The sequence below is a fragment of the Chenopodium album genome, chromosome 21 (genome assembly GCF_948465745.1).
Source record: "Chenopodium album chromosome 21, dcCheAlbu1.1, whole genome shotgun sequence".
In the NCBI taxonomy this organism is placed as follows: Eukaryota; Viridiplantae; Streptophyta; class Magnoliopsida; order Caryophyllales; family Amaranthaceae; genus Chenopodium; species Chenopodium album.
The window spans coordinates 11508410-11531404 of record NC_137854.1 but is presented as its reverse complement, the minus strand read 5'-3'; the positions used below and the strand labels follow the sequence as shown (position 1 = coordinate 11531404).

The window sequence follows — 22995 nt, the reverse complement described above, 5'->3', positions numbered from 1 at the left end:
CATTGCCTCCTTGAAATTACGAGGCTCAACCATCGCATCAACAGCTGCAATAAATACACGGTGTCGCACAGAAAATTTTATCACAATTCACAAAATGTGCTAAAGGATAGGGAGTACCTGAGGAGCATGGAGTAGACGGTGAACCAGGAGTGATAGATGGACTCGGAATAGAAATAGTATGTGCAACATAATCCCGATGCCAACCCGGGGGATGTCTATGTCGTTGACCACGATCAAGATCAAGAGATGATTCAGAGGAGAGACTCGGATCAGCAGCCTCCGAGGCAGAAGCAGTAGTAGAGGGCACAGAAGGTGCAGTAGTGTGAGGAGCATTGAGGGTAGCACATGTAGTGGTAGCGGCATCACAAGCGGTGGCAGGGGTGCTCGGTGCGTGTGGTGACTCGGGGTCTATAGAGGATTCACCGACCTCCAACACATTTTCCAAATCATCCAAAAAATCATGATCAACTACCACATTGTCATGTGACACACCCTCAGTACCCACATTAGCATCAAGAGAGTCACTAGTAGACACAAAGGGGAATTCATTCTCATAGAACTTGACATCACATGAGACAAAAATTTCACCAGTTTCAAAATCATATAACTTCCAACCCTTCTTGCCATGAGGATAACCCACAAACACACATTTCCTACTCCTAGGAGCAAATTTGTCACCCTTAGCTTTTTGATTATGAGCGAAGCAAAGACATCCGAAAACACGTAATGTATCAAAATCAGGTTGTTTGCCAAAAAGCATTTCATATGGAGTTTTCTTATAAAGTAAAAGAGAAGGAGTGCGATTAATAACATAAACCGCCCCAAGAATACACTCACCCCACAAATCAATTGGCAAATTGCCTTGAAACATCAATGCTCTACCAACATTCAATATATGTTAGTGTTTACGCTCTACCCGACCATTTTGTTGAGGAGTACCGACACAAAAGGTTTGAAAGAGAATGCCATGTTCATCAAAATAGGGAAGCATGTGTTTGAATTCAGTTCCATTATCACTCCGTACACACTTAACAGTAACATCAAATTGATTTTTAACCATAGCAAAGAAAGAACAAAAAGAAGAATAAACTTCAGTTTTATCATTCAGCAAAAAAACCCAAACACCTCTTGAAAAATCATCTACTATAGTTAAAAAATAATGAGCACCACAAGTAGAAGCCGTCTTATACGGTCCCCACAAATCACAATGTATCATTTCAAGAATACGACTAGCACGACTATCACTATCTGGAAAACTGGCTCGGGTTTATTTTGCTAGAGGACAAATTTCACATGCTTTATGTAAACACTTAGGAGCAGAACTACCTCGAATAGCAGGAATCAATTTGACAATTTTCTCCGACGGATGCCCCAAACGACGATGCCACAACTCGAATGTAGAAATGTCCGGACTCGTGAGATCACATACTTTTGGGAGACGCCGGAAATAATATAGTCCATCTATCCGTTCACCGCCTCCAATTAAGCTCCCCGAGGATTGATCCTGTATAGCACAAAGAGAATTAGTGAATCGGACAAAGCAATTAGAGTCATCAATCAACTTAGACACAGAAATCAAGTTGCAATTCAATTGCGGAACAAATAGAACATGTTCGAGAGTAATGCCATCCGCCAAGACAACACGACCCTCTTTAGTAGCCATGGCCTTAGCACCATCGGGAAGACCAACGAGACAAGAGATAATAGAATGAGCATCTTGTAAAAAATTGTCATTGCCGGTAACATGATGGGATGCGCCGGTGTCAATAATCCATGAGAATGATAGAGAATCACTAGCCATAGAACTCGTAGGAGGATCAAACACACCCAAGATAGAAGAGTCATTAGTAGTAGTAGTAGTAGTAGGCAACCGAGGAAGGGCAGCAGCAATAGGGGTAGCAGCGGCCGCGGGGTGGGGTCGCGGGATATCCCCGCGGCCTGGCAGAACAACCTGTGGTGTACCAGCACCCGCGGGACAGAGTCGCGGGATTTCCCCACGACCTGGCAGAGCACGCGACAGAGAAACAGCAGGCACCGCGGCTGGCAGATGGTGCGAAGTAGGAGCGACAGAACTAGGCATCACCGGAGAAGATGATCGCCGCTTAGACCCATATTTGTCCAGCCACCACTCGGGTAAGTCGTGGACGAGAAAACAGCCAGCAATATCACGTCCCGAGCGATTCCAGTGGGTGCAATGTAATTGGGATTTAACGTGTCGCAATAATTCAGTACAGTAGAGAGTGGGCTTGCGGTTTGGAGTAGTAAAAGAAGACATAGGATTGTTGTCATTCACCATGAGTGAACAAGAAGAAGTAGTAGAGAAGAATGTGAAGCTATGCACACCATAGCAACGCAACCAAAGAAAGAAACCCAATATACAATGTAGAACAGGAAGGAGAAATCGAATTGGGGAAAACCCAAAATTTCAGAAATTGATTGGGGAACAACCTAATTGATTGATCGATCAAATTGATTGGAAGAAGAAAAATTTCAGAAATTGATTGTAGAGATTAGAATAGAAATTAATTTAGGGATTAGAGTTTAGAAAATAGAAATTGATTTTAGGGATTAGAATGATTTTGGCTCCGATATCATGTCACGAAATGATTTTCCGTAGTTTCATTAGAGTGTAGAGTAGAGTATTTATACAAGAGATTAGGGCTCAAGAAATAGGCCCGTTAACTATACAATATAAACACTAATTATAGGCCCTAACACCTCTTGCAGAGGTAAGCATTCTAGGATCTGCTTTGTCACATTTGGAGGCAAGTTGCTGATTCTATCCGTAGTAGTTTTGATGCATTTTCTAGCAAACCCAACTGCCAACATGTTGAATCTAAGACATAGACAAGTATAGTAAACTAAGTAAATAAAAATTGAAATTGGGATCTATAGAATAAAAGAGGTAGCTTTCATTCAATGTTTTATAAATGCAATTCAAGAGTAAGGATCACATTCAATGAAGTAATAATATAGGCCTCTAGCCCCTTGACTCTTACATTAAATAGATATTAGTCAAACAACTCCCTTAAGAAAGGCTGATAATTCTTCTATTTTTAATTTTCCTTTACAGTGCTCCTTTTTGTAAATTTCTAACATGATCAATCTTATGACTCTTTCAGATTAAACTTATTTTTTTCTCAAATTGAAAAGAAAAACAACCCAAAGGACTTCTCATACAAACATTAGCTGTGATGAGCACATTTCTGTACTTTCCTTTATTTGACTACCTAGTCCACATCATTTTCTATTTCTTTCACCGCCATTTCTGTTTTTCCTTCCCAAAAACTTCATAATAGTTTCTTGACTTGATGAAACAAGAACACAGTTCAAGGTTTCCCACCACATTTATTTGACACTTTCTCTGACATTGTTGGATCCCCTCCCAATCTATATTTGATATTTACATTTCACAACCCATTATTAATTATTAGTGAAAATTAAGGACATAGAAGTAAATTAATGATGAAAAACCCAAAGCCAATTCCAAAAAGCTAATGTTACTAACTTTTGGCTTTTGGCGGAAAAGCTGGCTTTGTAGCAAAATGAAAAGCTAATTTACCAAACACATAAATTGGTTGTACCAAACAAAAAAGCCAAAAATCAATCAAGCCCACTGTCAAAGTTTAAGATGAGTAATTTAAAGCGTGTTTGAAAGGTGGTAATAATTAGTAACTCTCATAATAGATCTATTGTCGCAATATTCCATCCCCAAATACCTCGTCATAATAAATTTTCATAACCATCACACCCACTTTCGGATTGTGTGTGGAAATTTATAGAATACCCATGATTGGGAAGGAATTTCATTTACATTGTAACGGAAAATGGTTTTTAATATTCCCTCCGTCCCTGAAATAACGACCCATTTGACCTAATTTTAGTCCCAAAAAAATGATCCATTTACATTAAAATACCCACCAATTTGCAACAATATTTGTGCAGAATTAGTTTTTCCATATAAAAATTTGATTTTCCATGTAATTTTATTAATTTCTCTCTCTATTTTTTTTTACAAACCCCATGTAAATTTATTTTTCTAACATACTTTTACTTCTTTTTATTTAACTTTCTTAATACCCGCGTAATCAACCCAAATGGGTCGTTCTTTCGGGGACGGAGGGAGTATAAAACTACATACATATTTATTACTTCCCTTACAATTTATGACCGGTTACCAAGGGACATTAAGAGCTTTCCTTGTTTCAACTGTGACAAAAATGTATTTTGTAAGTGGTCAGTCAGCCCCAACAACAGATCCCCTGTCTTCACCAACAATTACCCCAAAACAAGCTACTTTAGAAAGAAATGGATTTCTCAAATTAGTGACAAGTAGTATTATGATCAACTAATACAGCTACATTACTAAAGCAATTCATTCTCATGCTGATATACCTCTACTCACACGGCCACACATTCATACAAAGTGTATATAAAACAGTGAGATCTTTGCCATGGCAAAGATTATGGATTTGTGTATGATAGATCACAAGTTGAACCCCCTATCATTTGTAATTTGTACATTGTTGCTTATTTCGGACCACAAATATATACTACTCGTACATAAGAGTCATATGGAGTCAATAAAAATATACTAGGACTCTCCATTTCACATCAAGTACAAGTATCATATCTTCATTTTGGGCCGAACGAACCATGGTATATTGGTATATATTTACAAAACTGGTGTATACCCTTGTCCGAATAAGATTATAAGATCAATATATGATACTAATGATACCATTGATACTCCTGATTCAATTTACCCTGACATTCACTACTTTTTATTTTATTTTTTTATAAAAACTAGTTTCCGAAATTAATATCTCAACAGTTTACAACATGAAAATAGTCTATTAAATCACTAAATCCATTCTTAAAACACCACTATGAACTAAAATTAGCATCAAATTGACAAATTTTTGAAAAACCCTTAAATTCCAGCTGCGAAAAAACTCAGAACCCCAATATTTGCCAAAATTCGCCAAAGTTTATTTCAAATCATCATAACACATAATTTTATATACTTCTATATGACAAACATAAACTAGCTCAAGCACTAAAATAAATAAACTAAATTAAACTAAAAACACCAAAAATCTATCATAATTAGCAAGATTTAAAATTTAACAAAAGAACCCAAGTAACAAGTGAAGGTGTGAAAGCATTTAAATTTAGTATGGCGCAATTCTCAATTCAAAGTTAAAATAAAAAATGGTTTTCAGTAATTAGTCAAAATTGAAGCCTAAAAATGGAAATTAACTAAAAAAAATAAAGCGAAATTGAAGAAAAAAAATTACCGACAGACGTACTGTTGTGGCAGACTAGGCGAAGTCAGACAAAAGAGAGAGAGCCAGAGGTAGAGAAATCAGGTGGTGAAGCAAAAGTTGTTTAAATTAGTTGACATACAAGATAACTTTGCTGATCGAGAGAGAATTGGAGTAAAAGATTAACCCCGGCAACGAAGAGAAACACCAAACTTCAACAAGCTATTGATTTAAGGAGTTAAATGTACTGGTAGAAAATATGACAGATTTCTGTTAATTTTCTTCAGAAATGCACAATTTGAAGGATGAAGGTAGAGTTATTTTTACAGAGTAATTTGTAAAGAATAAAATTGTATTTTTAATGTGAGCAACTTTTTGATGCGGTCATACCGTGTGGTAGAGGTTACCCAAATTATTTTGTTAGGGGTTATCTGAGTTTAAGTCAGAGGTTACTCGAGTTACTTGATCAGGGGTTACTTGAGAGTAGAGCTGTTCATGGGCAGGACGGCCCGCTAAGCCCGCCCAACCCGGCCCGCAAAAAAGGCGGGCTTGGACAACCTTTTTTTAAAAAATTGGATTTTTGGGCGGGCTAGTCCCGGCCCGTTAATATAAATGGGCGGGTATGGACAAGAAAGTATGTGTCGTGGGCTAGCCCGTCCGGCCCGTTTATAATAATAATAATAATAATATTTTAATAATTTTATTTAGTTAGTGTTATATTTAATAATAAAAATAATACCTTGTGTATTTAAGAAAATAAAATAATAAATACAAAGAGACTATAATGAACTATAAGCTTTTATTTGTTACAATTATTTATTTTAATTGTATATTATGACATACTTTGTGTGTTTTTAATTTATATTATCATTATTTGTGGATAAAATAATTTAAGACAACTCTACCAAAATAATTTTAACACATGTAAATAATAAATAGAGTAATTAGTGTTATAAAATAAAAAAAAATTTAAGGTCCGTTAGCCCGCGGGCAAGCCCGACCCGTTTAGTAAGCGGACATGGACAAAGTATCAAGCCCGCATAAAAGGGCTCGGGCTTGATACATGAAGCCCGTTGGACAAAAAAATAAGCATAAGCCCGGCCCGCTACCCGTCCAAGCCCGCAAATGATCACCTCTACTTGAGAGATTACTCGAAAGGTTTGGTCATGGGTTACTCGGTCAGGGCTGGGTTTCCTTGAGTGGTTACTCGGTCAGGGCTGGGGTTACTTGAGGGGTTACTCGGCCAGGCATAACTCAAGTAACCCCTGACCGAGTAACTTGAGTAACCCCCAACCAAGTAACTTGAATAACCCCGGCCTGGCAACTCGAGTAACTCCAGCCCGGCAACTCAAGTAACCCCTGATTGAGAAACTCGAGTACCTCTGTCGCATGGTCTGGTACAGCCGGCCGCATACAAAAAATTGTATTTTAATTTGTAACTCTTAATTGATACACGATACATGTTATAAAAGGTAAATTTTTTTTTTTTTTTTTTTTTTTTTTGTTTTGACAATGTTATAAAAGTTAACTTTTATAGTATATAAGAGATTAAGGGCCTGTTCACATTTACTGAAATGAGTTGAACTGAATTGAATTTAACTAAAATAAAATGAATATTTTATGAGAGAAGGAAATTAGGAGTTGAACTGAACTGAACTAAATTGAACTGAAATTAAGCTGAAGTGAAAAGCCCTAAGGGTAACTTAAAAGGTAAAATTAAAAATATAATAATGGAAACTTTAATTTTGTACTCCCTCTGCCCTGTTTATAATTTTTATTTGTGTTTTTTTTATGGTATTTAAAGAATGGACGGAGAAAATACTTTGAAAAAAGTGAGAAGTATAATTATAGGCAAAATTATGAGAGAGAAAGTGGAAAAAAATTACAAGGCAAGATGAAAATTCAAGGGTAATTTAAAAAGTTCAATGAAAAAAGTTTTATAATGGTTTTTATTTATTACCAAAAATAGAAACAAGAATAACATTTTGAGTCACCAAACAGAAAAATGGGAACTATAATGTGGGATAGAGGTAGTATATAAGGGTAACTTTAACCCATTTTAGTTTGTAGTATAAATCTGTGAAAGTGGTTTAAAATCAAATTTTTGGTTGTAATTTCAAATGTTAGGTGACTTTTTTTTCTTTCTTTTGTAAATTGAAAAAAATAAACTTTGATGGTTGTAACCCGTACAATGGTTACTATCTTTTAATTGGCAAATTTTCCATAGTATAAATTGTTTTATCCATATCCTTATCTTTTAAAAAGTATGACTTTTGTATAAAAAAAAAATTAAAAAAAAAAAAATTCCCTCCGTGTCTTTTTAAAGTGACACACTTTCCATTTCCGGCCGTATTTTTTTAAGTGACACACTTTCTCTTTTAGAAATTCCTTACATTTTAATAATATATATTCACCCCACTATCTATTACTTTATCATTTCTCACTCCTTTCATGGTCCCCACTTCCTCTCATATTCTTTTACTTTATCCTTTCTCACTCCTCCAACCTACCCCACTAACATATTATTTTATTAAAGTCAATAAAATCTCCTGAAACTCTATGTTAGTCAAACTGTGTCACTTAAAAAAACACGAAGGGAGTATGACTAAACACTTATAAATAGTGTTGAGATATTTATGCCTTTTAAAATATTTATTTACATCTTTACCTTGTATTGTATTTGTTACACTTATAAATAGTACGTGTTGAGACAATTGTGCTTCTTAATGTTGAGACAATTGTGCTTCTTAATGGCTAGCTGTAGATTTGGCTATTTTTTTTTTGGTTTTTCTAAGCTATACCTCTAAGGTATTCGAGTTTCTAAGGTGTACCCATACTTTTTCAAGTTTCTAAGCGTGCCCCTCAACTCACTAGTCACTACCATTAATGAATGCTACCCTCCTTAGGACTTCCACGTCACCTAAAGTTAATTATAAATTTAATAGAAAGATGATAAAAGGTAAGAAAATGGTAAGAGAAAGAAATCTTAGCCACTGCAACCCTAATAATGAAAACTGAAACCACGAAATCACACTCTCAAATAACTTTTAAACAACTAATAAGGGTACATTTTAGTATTGATAAGGAGTTGAAAGGCACGACTTAGAAACCTGAAAAAACATGGGTACACCTTAGAAACTCGAATACTTAAAGGGTATAGCTTAGAAAAACCCTTTTTTTTTTTTGAAATTGAAGTGATGCATTAATGTATTTTCAATGGACACTACTAATCATCGTCTTTAACATAATCCACTCAGTTTACTTTAGGGATGTCAATGGGGCGGGGCGGGGCGGATGTTGGCCTTCCCATCCCCATCCCCACCTAATATTTTCATCCCCATCCCCGCGGCGGGTCCAATTTTCATCCCCATCCCCTCCCCACCGGGTACAACTCCAAAACCATCCCCGCCCCACCCCCACTTGGATATCCATCCCCACCTAATCCCCACCAAAGACCCGCCTAATCCCCACCCAAGATCCACCTAATCTCCGTATCTCAAATACACAATCCTACACAATTAATACAAATTATAAAATAAACGTTCTACGCACATTTTTGTGTTATAACATAAGTGTCGTACAAAGTATTATAATTAATATTGTATTTTACGTAATTATTTTATAAATACTACAAAAGTATGTAATTTTACTTTAAAAGATATCTAGATGTGGGTATGAGGTGGGGATGGGGCAGGTACGAAGTGGGGCGGGTAGGGCGGGGCGGGGATGGGGCGGGTATAACTTAAAATCCACCCCCGCCCCATCACCCATGGCGGGTATGGTTTTTATCCTCATCCCCGCCCCACCACCCACCAAACCGAGACCCATCCCCGCCCCAGTGGGGCGGGGATGGGGCGGGTCTCCTACTTGACCCACCCCACTGACATCCCTAGTTTACTTTAATTCTTTTGATACATGACTTGAAAATGGAAGGCTAAAAGTACTTATACAAAAAAATAAAATAAAAAAGAGTGATTTTGTTCTTTTAAATGGAATGTAATTGATACTACAAATGTTGCATAATTGCATTACAAGGTACTATTTGCCCATGTTATCTTTCCTTCTTGCTTCTCATTACATGGGTCTATATCTTTATTCCTATCTATATATCTCATTTTCTTAAAATACGTATCCCCCCACAGCCCCACCCATGATGCACTGTAATATTAAGAGAACGGAGAAAATATTGAGTACAAAACTTAGCAATTTATTTTGTAGAGATGACCAAATCCTATACAGGACAAAATGTTTTTATTTAAGCAAGGCAGAATTAGTTTTTAATTATTTTAAGCACTTACAAACCGAGTACAATAGTTCTATTTACTTCTTCCGTTTTTTTTTTTTTTTAATAATCCATTCGTGTTTTGTACGGAATTCAATGTACAACTTTATTTGACCATAAGGTTCTCTAGCTGTGGGCAAATCTTTAGTTTTGTTTTAATAAAATTTCGAAATTTAATTATTGATATTGAAAATCATTTCATTTTAACAAATAGAGATAAATGATGTAAGCTTGCTTACATGCGAAGTGAAAGCAATGTCTAATAATGGAAGATTGTCAATCAGAATGGCTTAAGAACAAAGTTTGTGGGCACATCAGATGACCAGAAGAGGCAATCCATGCCTCCATGAGTCCATGGTGCTAGAATAGTTTGCTAGTTTGTTATATCATATTGAGAGACTTTAATGTTTCACATGTCTTGGAATACTGTCAAATTGAGATATGTAGTCTCTGAATACACAGGAGACTACTCTGGAATTGTATTCAAATGTTCAAGTTAAAACGGTGAAATGCATCAATGCAGTTATCCCTTTACTTTGAGGGTATGTAATGAACCAGCAACCTAATAGAGCATAGACCTCTACACAGCTAAATCCGAGGTACAAAAGATTAGCAAGATTTGTTCAGCAGGGAAGAAAACAGCTACTTGATTAGTTCACAAAAGATTAACAAAATATCATCAGCTACCCATATTATCCTAACAGTAGCAGCATATTTCCAGCCCCTGAACATATCAGAATGTTACTAAAGTGTATCAAAAGATCGAAGGCAGACTTGGAACAAACTAAAAGTGCATCACGGCATCACTATACAAACCATACCATTTTAGGATTAGATAGTCTATACATAAACTTACTGTGAGTTGATAATAACTTCTACATTTGTTGAGGCTCTATGATATTGCATGATCTCCTTGGAAAAATCGAATTTTTCTGGAGCTCCTCCCATCGTTGTACTGAGTTCAATTGTCATTTCCTCCAGCAAAGGAGAGTATGCCAGTAGAAACTTTATAAGCTGTAACTCACCAGTCAGCCCAGAGATACCAAAGAGTTTCACATTTTTGAGGGAAGGAAGGATGCAAGAACCTTCGATCTCATCTGAAGGCAGCTGATCAGAGACTTTATTCAGTTTTGAAGCCTAAATTCATAAAGATAAATATTATAGGTGTCACTAAAGATGTGCGAAATTTGATGCATAAACTGTGGTTACTTAAATCCAATAGGCAGGGGAGTTCAATAGACAGGAAAACAGAAAAACTGTGAAAACTTACTTCGATGTATAGTTCCTGTAAATGAGGGCAGCTTACAAACAAGGAAAGAGCAAGAGAGATGGTCCACTGATGATGAAGAGTTATCTCTTCTAGTTTGAGAGTTCGTAGCTGTTCCAATTTGCTTGGAAATATTTTGGGAGACTCGTAGCTTCTAAGTCTCTGCAAATTAAACAGAAGACTACTAAAGAAACTAAAGAAAAGTAAATAATTAGTTAAGACATACAACTTATAAAGGTCATGTTACCCACCAACCAAAAGAGCTCCCTTAGAACAAGCTTCTCAACATTAGTCAAGCAACCGAAGATCTTATTCATGTGTCTACTGCTTTGTAGCGATGGTTTACCAAACTCAACATCCAGGGATAGTTTGGTTATCACTGTGTCTCCTTTTAGACATAATTCGGAAATCATGCCTTCCACATACAGGTCCTTTAAAGTTGAAGGAGCACAAATAGTCAAATTAACTTGTGGTTTATAGATAAATAAAAAGAGGCTTTGAAGTTGTGGGCATTTGGAAATAAGAGTTTCCAACACATTGGCCTCTATACATTGATCATATGATATAAGTACCTTTAGACTAATAAGGCACGGAAAACCACTAAAAGTTTGAGGAATAGAGAGGAGACTGCATCTCTTAAGTGTCAATTGTGTCAAACCCACACAAGAGAACAAACTAGAAGGCAAGTTTTTGTTTGACCCATAATGATCCACTAGAGTGAAATCCTTGACCCCATTAGCTTGAACATGATGTATCCATTGACACAAATCTATTTCTTTCAATAACAAATCTGGAAGGTAAAGAACAAACTTGAATATCGGGCCAACATGATTGAAAATAATATCATTGACAGTTTTTGAGTATGCCAATGATACGTTAGCATGACTAGCTCCATACTTGAAGCTAGAAAAAAATCCGTCATCAAGTATAAGCTTTGAAATCGAAGCCCATTTTTGCCTCCAATAACTCGATAAGATGCTCATTCTCACAGCCTCTTGCAGAGTTAAGCATTCTAGGATCAGTTGGGTTAAATCTTGAGGCAAGTTGCTGATTCTATCAGTAGTATTATTTTTTATGCACTTTTTCTCGAATCGAGCTGTCGACATGTTGTTGATAAATCTAAGACAAAGACAATGTAGAAAGCAAGTACAGAAGTTCGGAGGAAGTAAGTGGGGTTTAAAAGCATAAAAATTACTCCCTCCGTCCCTAAATTACATTCCTCTTTGGAAATTTACACGGGAATTAAGGAGGAATGAGTAAGACAAATAACAATGATTAGATAATGCTATGGGAAGTACAAAGATAGATTAATTACTACTCATGACATGTCATCAATCCTTTGCAAAAAAAAAGGACCAATCACATATATGCTCTTAATTGAAAATTTTTAACCAATCATATTCATTATAATTTGGCATAGGGATTATGAGTGAGATTAGGTAAGGATGATTAGAAAGCATTAAATATAAAACAAAAAAAGAGAGTTGATTTACTAAAAAAATCTTACTCCTTTCTATTTTTGGTACTAATGTTTAGCCAATTCATAGCTTGATGACATAAAATGGAAATTAGTCAAACTACTTTCCTCAAGAATAGCCAAGTATTCTACTTTTCATTTTCCTATACAATTCTGCTCTTTGAAAAATTCTACCAACATAATTTAACCAGATTTAGCTTATTTTTCTGAAATTGAAAAGAAAAACAATAACTCGACTTCTCAATTCTCATACAGACCTTATGTGTTACAAAACCCTTCAATTCCTCACTCAGAAAATTTGAAAAAAAATAATAAAAATAAAAAAAGCACCAAATTTCAGTCATAATTAGCAAGATCAAAATTTAACAAAAGAAATTTTATAACGGAACAATTCTTGGTTAACATGCATTATTAAAGTTAAAACAAAAGGTTAATCACTCAAAATTTAAACACTAGCAATGGAAATTAAGTAAAAATTAAAGCAATTTAGAGGAAAAATATTACCGAGAGAGATGCTAACAATGGGCGAAAGCAATCAAAAGAGAGTGTTGCAATAAGGAGTCGGAATTTTTGTGGAGAAAGTTGTTTAAATCAGCTGAAAGATTAGATAACTTGGCTAATTGAGAAAGAATTGGTGACAAAGAGTACCATGTCCGTGAAGAATTGGAGAAAGAAAAGAGAATAGGGTTGAATGGTTGATTGTTGAGTTTGTAGATATGTATAGAATATTGATGATCGATTGATCGGCTTGTTTAACATCGTTTTTGTTTCCATTTTTGTAATTGCCCAAATTTAGATGGGTTTTGGGCAGATTTTTTCCGCCCAAAATTTAGATCAGGCCCGGTGTCACGATCCGGGAGTTTGGGCCCGAAACATGCGGCGCGCTCTAGCCTTTTGGGGCAAGAACGCTAGCCTCGTGCGGAAGGACTTGTGAGTAGAGCTGTCAATTCGGGTAAACAAGTCGGGTTTGGGTTCCGTAAGAATGGGTCGGGTCAACTCGGATCGGGTCAATTCGGGTTAATGTCGTAACCTATGCAGGTCGGGTTCAGGTTGGGTCAGGTCGGTCTTACATCTTATCGGGTTTGGGTCGGGTTTAGGTCGGGTTAATAACAAGTCGGGTTACATTCGGGTCGGGTGAATAATAGGTCGGGTTTAATTCGGGTTTTTACGGGTTAAAACTGGTTAGGGTCAATCTCGGGTTTCAGTCGGGTTCGGTTCAAATCAATAATTTGCGGGTTAGAATTAGATCGGGTCATTCTCGGGTTTGAGTCGAGATCGGTTCAAGTCAATAATTTGCGGGTCATAATTAGGTCAGGTCAATTCCAAGTCGGGTCGTTCTTGGGTTCGGTTCAAATCAATAATTTTCGGGTTATAATCAGGTCGGTCCATTCCAAGTCTTGTTATTCTCGGAATAATTTGCGGGATATAATAATCAAGTTGGGTCATTTCCAAGTCAGCTCATGTTCGGATTCTGGTATCAAAATATTGGGTTAATCTGGGTTTATGGTTGATATCAGGTCGGGTCATATCGAGTTCAGTACATTTTTTGGGTCGGCTTGTTAACAGTTTGTGTAATGACGTTCACGTTTAATCGTTATCAATTTCTTCATTTATTGTAAGAGAAATAATTTCAGAAGTTTAAATTCGAGCTAATAAGTTTAGGTAAGATATATATACATTATAAGTTCATATTATATCCAGTACAATTCGGGTTGGGTCAATAACAAGTCGGGTTGAATTTGGGTCGGGTCATTAACAATTCGGATTGATTTTGGGTCGGGTTTGTAACAGATCGGGTTGAATTTCGAGTAGGGTTAGTAACAGGTCGGGTTAATTTCGGGTCAGATTGAATTCAGGTCGGGTTAAATTCGGGTTTTGACGGGTTAAAACGGGTTTGGGTCAATTTCGGTTCAGGTCAATAATTTCGGGTTTGGGTTATATTCGGGTCGGGTCATCTCCTGGTCGGTTCATGTTTGGGTTCGGGTCTCAAATACTCGGGTCAACTCGGGTATAGGGTTGATTTAAAGTCGGGTCAGGTCGGGTTTGGGTCACCATTTTTTCGGGTTTAGACAGTCGGTTAATAATCGAGTTCGGGTCGGTATTTCGGGTCGGGTCAGCTTTTGACAGCTCTACTTGTGAGCACAAAGCAACACAAGCGGGCAATATAATCTCAGGAGCACTCGCGTCTATCTGGGCGACGGAGTGCGGGTGGTCGGGGCTTGTGACGGCCGATGCTTCAAAGAGGGCACAAGCAAGTTCGATCCACGAGTCCTTAGCGCATCAAGTTGGGTTGGAGGGGAGCTAATATGCAAGTAAGACACAATATCTATAAAGGTCTAACAACAAACAAGCATAAAAGCAAGGCAAAACTTGGTAGAAGGCTTTAACATTTCATTAATCATTCGCCTTCTAAAGAGCTTAAAGTAGTACAAGCATAGAATCCCTAGTGAACACTAAAGTGACAGTAACACAATAATGGGACCTAGGACCTAGAAGACATAAACTAAACACTAGGAAAGCATCTAAAAGGCATCTAATACATAAAAAAGAGTTGGATTCTAACACTCGGCCGGAAGTTTTTTTTTTAGACGGGTTTAGGAATGTGTTTTTATGCATTTTTAGTTGATTTTTTTACCCGGCCCGAAAAGCCCATGCGACCCGGCTATTTAAGGTTGGTTTGGGAAAAAAAATCTGACTTGAATCCTGGCCCAACCCAACCCGCCCCAAGAAGTGAGCTAACGACCCGCCCAATGATCACCTCTAGGAGCTTATGTTCTTTATAATGTCATGTTCTTTGTCAACACACAAACATGTTCATTTGTCAAAACATACGTTCTTTTGAAAACACATTCAATCACCCAATTAACCATGTAATGTTCTTTTTGTAAAGATTTACGTTCTTTTGAGAACACATTCAATGATTCAATCACACATTCAAACACATGTTTTTTTGTCAAATTAAATACAGGTATGTTCTTTTTTCGCCTATGTTTTTTTAAAATATGTTTAATGTTCTTTCTGGATGCACTATACTATTTTCATGTATTGAACCAATAATTCATTTTAACAATTCATGCTGGTGAGCACAAGAGATGTTTGTGCTTACATGTCAAGGAACTCAAACCATAGAAAACTGAAAATTAATTCATTTTAGCAAATATGCTATTAATTGAAAATTAATTCATTTTAACATTCATGTGAAGTGAAAGCAATGTCTTATAACGCAAGATCTCAATCACAGATTCACAATGGCTTATGAACTAAGTTTGTGGGCACAAGGTTTCAAAAAAAAAAAGTTTGTGCGCACAAGAGATGAGCAAAAGAGGCAATCCACGGTGCTAGAATTTGTTGCTAGCTTGTTCTATCATATAGAGAGCCTTAAGTGTTTCACGTGTTGCCATACTGTCAAACAGAGATAAGCAGTCCCTGACTACATAAAAGACTACTCTGAATGTCTTCAAATGTTTAAGTAAAAACGGCGAAGTGCATCAAATACAAGCCACGGATCATAAAACACACCTAATACAGCATAAATCTCTACACCACTGAATTTAAGATACAAATGATAAGCAACATTTGTTCAGTAGAGAGGAAAGCAGCTACTTAGATCACAAAAGATTACCAAAATATTATCAGCTAGCCATATTATCCTAATAGTAGCAGTATATTTTCAGGTCATATCCAGATGTTACTAAAGTGTATCAAAAGATCGAAGGCAAACTTGGAACAAACTAATGCGCATCAACATACCATTTTAGGGCTTGTTCTCCTTCAATACAAAATGTCAGTGATGGTTACGACAAAGTCTATAAATGAACTTTCTCTGTTTTGATAATAACCTCAACATCTGCTGAGGCTCGATGATATCTCGTTGTCTCCGTGGCCATCTTAAACTCTTCAACAGCTCCTCCCAATTTCTTAGTGAGTTCAATTGTCATTTCCTCCAGCAAAGGAGAAAATGCTAGTAGATACTTTATAAGCTGTAGCTCACCTCTCAGCCCACAGATACCAAAAAGTTGTACGTTTTTAAGGCAAGGAAGGATGCAAGAATCTTCAATCTGAATTGAAGGCTGACCAGAGACTTTCCCCTGTTTTGATGCCTAGATTTAGCAGAGATACAAGATTACATGTCATTGAAGAATGTGTTGAACTAATAAACTTACAAGAACTATAGAAAGAATGAAACAATAATAATACTCTTATTGAACTCATCTACTCAACATGCAATACATTACATAATTTATAGAAAAGTAACCAACTAAAACTATCAAATAGGAAGATAATATCATGATCACATGATGAAAATAAATGCCTAAATAATTTGTCTACTAACAGCATTATAACTTAGCATAACTACCTAAGAAAAACCAACATATTGACTCCTAACTCTTAGTTAGGCGCAAAGTACTTGGCATAAATAAATGCCTAAACAAGCTAAGTACTAACCATGACTTTAGGAACATTTTAATTACTTAGAAGGAATAAACACAACAGAATGAATAAATATTTTTAAAATTTACTTGATGTATGTATTAGCAGAATAAATAAAATTAGAAGATCACTTGAAGGAAATAGGGGATCTCACAAACAAGCAAGCAGAAAAACTGTGAAACTTACTTTGATGTATAGTTGCTCTAAGTGAGGGGAGCTCACAAATAAGGAAAGAACAAAAGAGATTGTCGACTTGATGTATACTTAAAATTTACTTGATGTATGTATTAGCAGAATAAATAAAATTAGAAGATCACTTGAAGGAAATAGGGGATCTCAGAAACAAGCAAGCAGAAAAACTGTGAAACTTACTTTGATGTATAGTTGCTCTAAGTGAGGGGAGCTCACTAATAAGCAAAGAACAAAAGAGATTGTCGACTGATAATAAAGTGGTATATCTTCTAGTTTGAGAGTTCGCAGCCGTTCCAATTCCCTTGGAAATTTTGTGGGAAATTCATTCCTTTTAATACTCTGCAAATTAAACATAAGATTCTTGAACAGCCGATATACAAATAAAAGAAAATTATATAATTTGTTGCTACATATACTTTTAAGATCATTTTACCCACCCTCCAAAAGTTGTTGCTTAAAACAAGCTTCTCAGCATTAGTTGCTGAGCAACTGAAGATCTCACTCATGTGTCGTGTTTGAATGGTTCCCAGAATTCAATATCCAGGGTCAGTGTGGTTAACAATTTGGCTCCTTCAAGATATAATTCAGAAAGCAAGCCTTCCACATACAGCTCCTTCATATTTGGAGCATGAATAGTCAAACTAGCTCGTGCATTATTGATATGCAAATTGAGGCTTTCAAGTTGTGGGCATTTGGAAATAAGAGTTTCCAACACATTAATCGCTATACAAGTGTCCGGAAAATGATAACAGGTCTCCATCTTTAGACTAATAAGGCTCGGAAAACCACTAAAAGTTGGAGGAAGAGAGAGGAGTTTACATCTCTTAAGTGTCAAATGTGTCAAGCCCACACAAGAGAACAAACTAGTAGGGAAGTTCTTCTCTGGACCTCGATAATCCATTAGAGTGAAATCCTTGACACCATTAGCTCGAACATACCGTATCCACTGACACAAGTCTGTTTCTTCCGGAAACCAATAAGGAAGGTAAAGAACAAACTTACATATTGGACCAACATGACTTAAGAGAATATCATTGATAACTTTAGAGTATGTCACTGTCTTGTCAGCATTTTCTGTTCTACGCTTCAGAATGCTAGAAAAAAATCTCTTATCAAGTATAAGCTGCGAAATTAAAGCCCATTTCTGCCTCCAATGACTAGATAGGATGCTCATTCTTACTGCCTCTTGCAGTGATAAGCATTCTAGGATCTGTTGTGTTACATTTTCAGGCAAGTTGCTGATTCTATCAACAGCAGTTTTGACGCGCTTTCTTGGTAACTGAACTGCTGACATGTTGATTAACCTAAGACATACACAGGTGTAGTAAACAAAGTAAAAAAAGAATTAGAAGAAGTAGGATTATAGAGCATAAAATTATAGAATAACAGAGTAAGGATCACATATAATGAAGTAACAAGTACAAACTACAGAGTAATATTGCTTGCATCCTCTTATTAATGTTTAGCCAATTCAGGGTCCTTGACTCCTTACATAAAATAGAAATTAGTCAAACTACTCCCCTTAAGAAATGCCAAGTATTCTTCAATTTTTCACTTTCCTAAACAATGCTCTTAAAAAATTTCTAACATAATATATCTTAGACTCATTCAGATTTAGCTTATTTTTTTCTGAAATTTAAAAAAAAAAAAACAAAAACCCGAAGGGCAAAGGACATTTCATGAATTCATACAGACCTTATGTGTTACGAGTATATCTTTGTTCATCTCTTTACATCAAGTGCCTAGTTCACAGCATTCACTCACCACTTTTCTTCCCAAAAACTTCATATGTAAAATTGTAGATGATTTGATCAGTCAGTTGTTCCTCAACTTGATGAAACAAGAATTCATCTTAAGGTTTCCTACTACATCAATGACAGACTTTCTCTTTTAGGGCTTGTTTGATTGCAAGTGATTTCCGGTGGAAATCATAATTCCTGGGAAATGCAAACTTGTTGTTTGGTTGGCTTTAGATGTAGGAAATGGGATTTCCCGGGAAATGGAAATTCCCACAACATGGAGGAATTGATTCACCGACCCCCCCCCCCCCCCCCCTACGGTGAATCAAAATTCCTGTACTTATTTGCTTCTAATATCCACCTCTATCATCATCATTTTACCTTAATCATCATCATCATCACCATCCACCTTAATCACCACAATCAACTAACGTCTCCATCTTCATCACCTCATCATCATCATCATCAAAACTTCTCCAAAAATTATAAAATAAAAATTTTCTCCAAAATTCATGAAGCTTACTCCAAAAATCATCATAGAAAATCAGAAATCAAAACTTCCTCCAAAAATCATAAAAATCCTCAAAAAATAATAAAAATCAAAACTTGCTCAAAAAATCTTTAAAATCAAAACTTTCTGCAGATACCTTGATAAAAATCGAAACTTTGAGACAACCAATTGAAGTTAACATCTAAATTCAATTTTATAATTTTGGTTGTAAAGCTTCAAACTTTGATTTAATTAAGTGGGTATGTAATATTTTGTGAGATTAATTAAGAAAGAAGTATAATTAGTGGGTGGAAATTTAAGAATGAGGAGAGATGATGAGATTTAAAGAAAGAAGTATAATTTGTGAATGGTGGCTGTAGCGGTGGAGGTGAGGGATGAGGAGAGGATGAGATTTTCAGATCAGGGAGCAGGGTGAGGCAGGAGTGAGAGAGAGAAATGAAGAGGAATTGAACATGGGAATTTATTTCCCATGGTGTTATTTCACACTTCCTACACATTTAGCAAGGGAATTTATTTCCCAGAGTTTTAATTCCCACAGTAACTAAACGAGTCCTTAGATCTGATGGCATAGTAGGAACTCTACTAATCTATGAGCTTGTTTGGTTGACAAAATAAAATGGGGGAAGTGAAAGTTCATGGGAATTGACAAATTGGATACTTGTTTGGTTGACACAAAAAAGAAAAAATGGAGGATAGGAATTCCAACTTCCCACAAAACATAGGAAATAAATTACCAAGGAATTTCAACTTTTCATTGTTATAACCAAACAACTTTGAGAAATTCCTAGGAATTTCATGAAGCTAATAACTTCCCATGAAATACAACTTCCTACGGGAATTTATTTCCCGTGTCAAACAAATGAGGCCTATAATTGATATCACTCTCCTGATTGTGTTAATACTGAAAAGATAATTTCTAGGTTTAATACGACTCTTGAAGGCAAGAAAAGTGACTATTTTGTGATTGCTAGGTGGTAATGAAAATTTATGATGACAACAATTTTCTATATAAAATTGCATACAGATTCATTACTTCCCTGGCAATTAATCAGCTTACCATTTACCATTGAGCCTTTAAGATCTTTCCCAGATTCAACTGTGATATCTTAGCCAGTCTCGACTGTGATAAAAATGTACAGTGTCACTCAGCCCCAACCACAGGTCCCCAGACCCCAGTGTTCACCAACAACTCCCCCCCCCCCCCCCCCCCCCCCAAAAAAAAAAAAAAAATAAACACACACACACAACACCCGAAAAAAAAAAAAAGGCTAATTTATTAAAAAGAAATGGATTTTCAAATTGGTTACTGCCAGTAGTATGATCAACTATTATAGCTACATTACTAAGGCAATTCATTCTGATGCTGATATACTTTTATCAGCACATTCATAGAAGATGTAAATAAACCAATGACGTCTTTGCCATGGCAAAGATTTTAGATTGTTTATAATCGGTCACACGTTGGACCGCCTGTCATTTACAATTTGTACCTTGATGCTTATTTTGGACTATGGAGTAAATAAAAGTATCCCAGGACTCCATTTCACATCAAGTACAAGTGTCAAACGAACCATGTTATATATTAAAAAAACCGGTGTAACAATATATGATTCATTGATACCCCTAATTCCATTTAACATGGCACTCACTAGTACTGAAATAAATATCTCAACAATTTACAGCATGAAAATAATCTTTAATTAGCAAATTCATTTTTAATACACCACCATTAACTATAGTTAGCATCAAATTGACAAATTTTAGTAAACCCCTTCATTTCCAGCAGTAGAAAAACTCAGACCCCCAAGAATAAAAAATTTCAAGGAGAACACATAATTTTTATCTTAATTAATTCGTATATGACAAACATACTCAAACACTAAACCAAAAATTAAATTAAACTAAAAACACCAAATTTCTTTCTTTCAAAAAAAAAAAAAAAAAAAACAAAAAAAAAAAAAAAACAAAAAAACCAAAAAAACACCAAATTTCTACCATATTTAGGAAGATCAAAACTTTAACAAAAGAACCCAAGTAATGGGTATGAAAGCATTTTACTTTATTACGGCAAAATTATCAATTCAGAGTTTAAACAAAAATGGTACTCACTCAAAATTAAAGCCCAAAAATGGAAGTTAACTCAAATAAAAGCAAAATTATCAATTTAAAGTTAAAACAAAAATGGTAATCACTCAAAATTGAAGCCCTAAAATGAAAGTTGATTCAAAATAAAAGCAAAAAAAAATTAATTCAAAGTTACAACAAAAATGGTAATCACTCAAAATTGAACCCTAAAATGAAGTTAACTGAAAACAAAAGCAAAATTATCAATTCAAAGTTAAAACAAGATGGTAGTCACTCAAAATTGAAGCCCTAAAATGGAAAATAACTCAAATTAAAGCAAAATTGAGGAAAAATATTACAGACAGACGTACTGTTGTGGAGCTAACAATTGGCGATTTGGCGAAGTAGATCAATAGAGAAATGAAATCATCAAACTTCAAGAAGCCATTGACAGAAGGAGTTTCTAGAATGTAGAGAAAGCTGAGCTTGTAGGGGTTGTTTGGTATGTAGGAATTGATGGTGAGATTTTGACCATTTTATTTCTTATGGAAGGTGGGTAATATTTAATGACAAATGATAAAAAGATTATAAAGCATTAAAGTTACACTTGAAAATCGTAAAAAGATTATAAAAATATAAACACTAATTACACTGATTTACGCGTGTTTCTGTCATGAATTCCTAACTTTATACAATTTTCAAAAATGTATTAAAAGCTTATATGTAGCCCTTAGCATTACCCATAAGGCCATAACTAATAAATAGATGTAAATAGGAAAAATGAAATTTTTGATAAGAAAAAAAAAAAGAAATTTTAGATTTTAACACCACGCAAAAACCCGAAATTGGTTTTTAACACCTTTATAAATAAAAAAAACAGAAAAAAAAATTAACACTAGACAAATTTTTGAAAAGTGGATTTTACCACCACTTAACGGATCCCTAAAGTCGGGCCATAAAGCCACGTGTCGCTTTATTATTGGCCAAAAAAGAAGAGAGTGAGAGATAGCTCAAGTGGTTAGAGCTCCCCTCCCGGTTCCAGGTGATCTTGGTATTGATTCTCATCAACACGCCCTTGTGGCTCTCTAAACATCAAAAGAAAATTGGCCAAAAAAGAAAAAAATAATAATAAAAAAACAGAAAAATTAAAAAAATAAAGCCACCCCAGCCCCCCACCGCCCCACCACTGCCCTGAACCCACCACTGCTGTCCCCGAACCCACCATTGGTGGCGCATCCCCTCCCCCAACTGGCCACCTAAACTCTCCCCCTCTCTTTCCTACAACCGTTTTGACCCATAAACCACCAATGCAAAACCCTCCTTCCCCAAACGGCCACGAATCCGGCCACAAATGGCTAAAATCGCCCGATTTTGGGCTAAAATCAGGCGATTTTATTATTATTATAGTGTTTGTACACTATAATAAACCCGATCTATATTAATATTAATGTGGACCGAGTATATATCACGTGATCTCTATCTATATGTTTTGCGATTATTTTATCACATCTTTTTTTTTTGGAATTTTTTATCACACGCTTCTTTCTTTCTCTTCCTCTTGATTTTCTCTCTCCTTCCCACATTATTTTCTCTTGCTTTATAATTTTTTTTTCTCTCACCTCCTCTGTACTTATGGTGTAGACAAGGTGTAAGTTCACCAAAATCAACAATAGTGGACAAATTAGAAGTGGAATTTCATCAAATTGGAGTAACCAAAGAGGATTACAATCATATTCAAACTAAGTGAAAAGTGATTATATCAAAC

At 35.7% G+C, this 22995-nt stretch overlaps 2 protein-coding genes across 2 annotated transcripts; both read right to left on the bottom strand.

Moving 5' to 3' along the window:
- Positions 1 to 10191: 10191 nt before the first annotated feature.
- On the bottom strand, positions 10192 to 11711 carry LOC145600385 (F-box/FBD/LRR-repeat protein At1g13570-like). The gene is made up of 6 exons (XM_081656282.1): positions 11627 to 11711; positions 11389 to 11585; positions 11068 to 11247; positions 10820 to 10978; positions 10406 to 10686; positions 10192 to 10273 (listed from the first exon to the last, which is right to left on the bottom strand). The coding sequence occupies exons 1-6, from the start codon at positions 11709 to 11711 to the stop codon at positions 10192 to 10194; spliced, it is 984 nt and encodes a 327-aa protein (XP_081512408.1).
- A 5972-nt stretch (positions 11712 to 17683) lies between these two features.
- LOC145600384 (F-box/FBD/LRR-repeat protein At1g13570-like) lies at positions 17684 to 18210 on the bottom strand. Its single transcript, XM_081656280.1, has 2 exons — positions 17767 to 18210; positions 17684 to 17704 (listed from the first exon to the last, which is right to left on the bottom strand). The coding sequence occupies exons 1-2, from the start codon at positions 18208 to 18210 to the stop codon at positions 17684 to 17686; spliced, it is 465 nt and encodes a 154-aa protein (XP_081512406.1).
- Positions 18211 to 22995: the final 4785 nt, after the last annotated feature.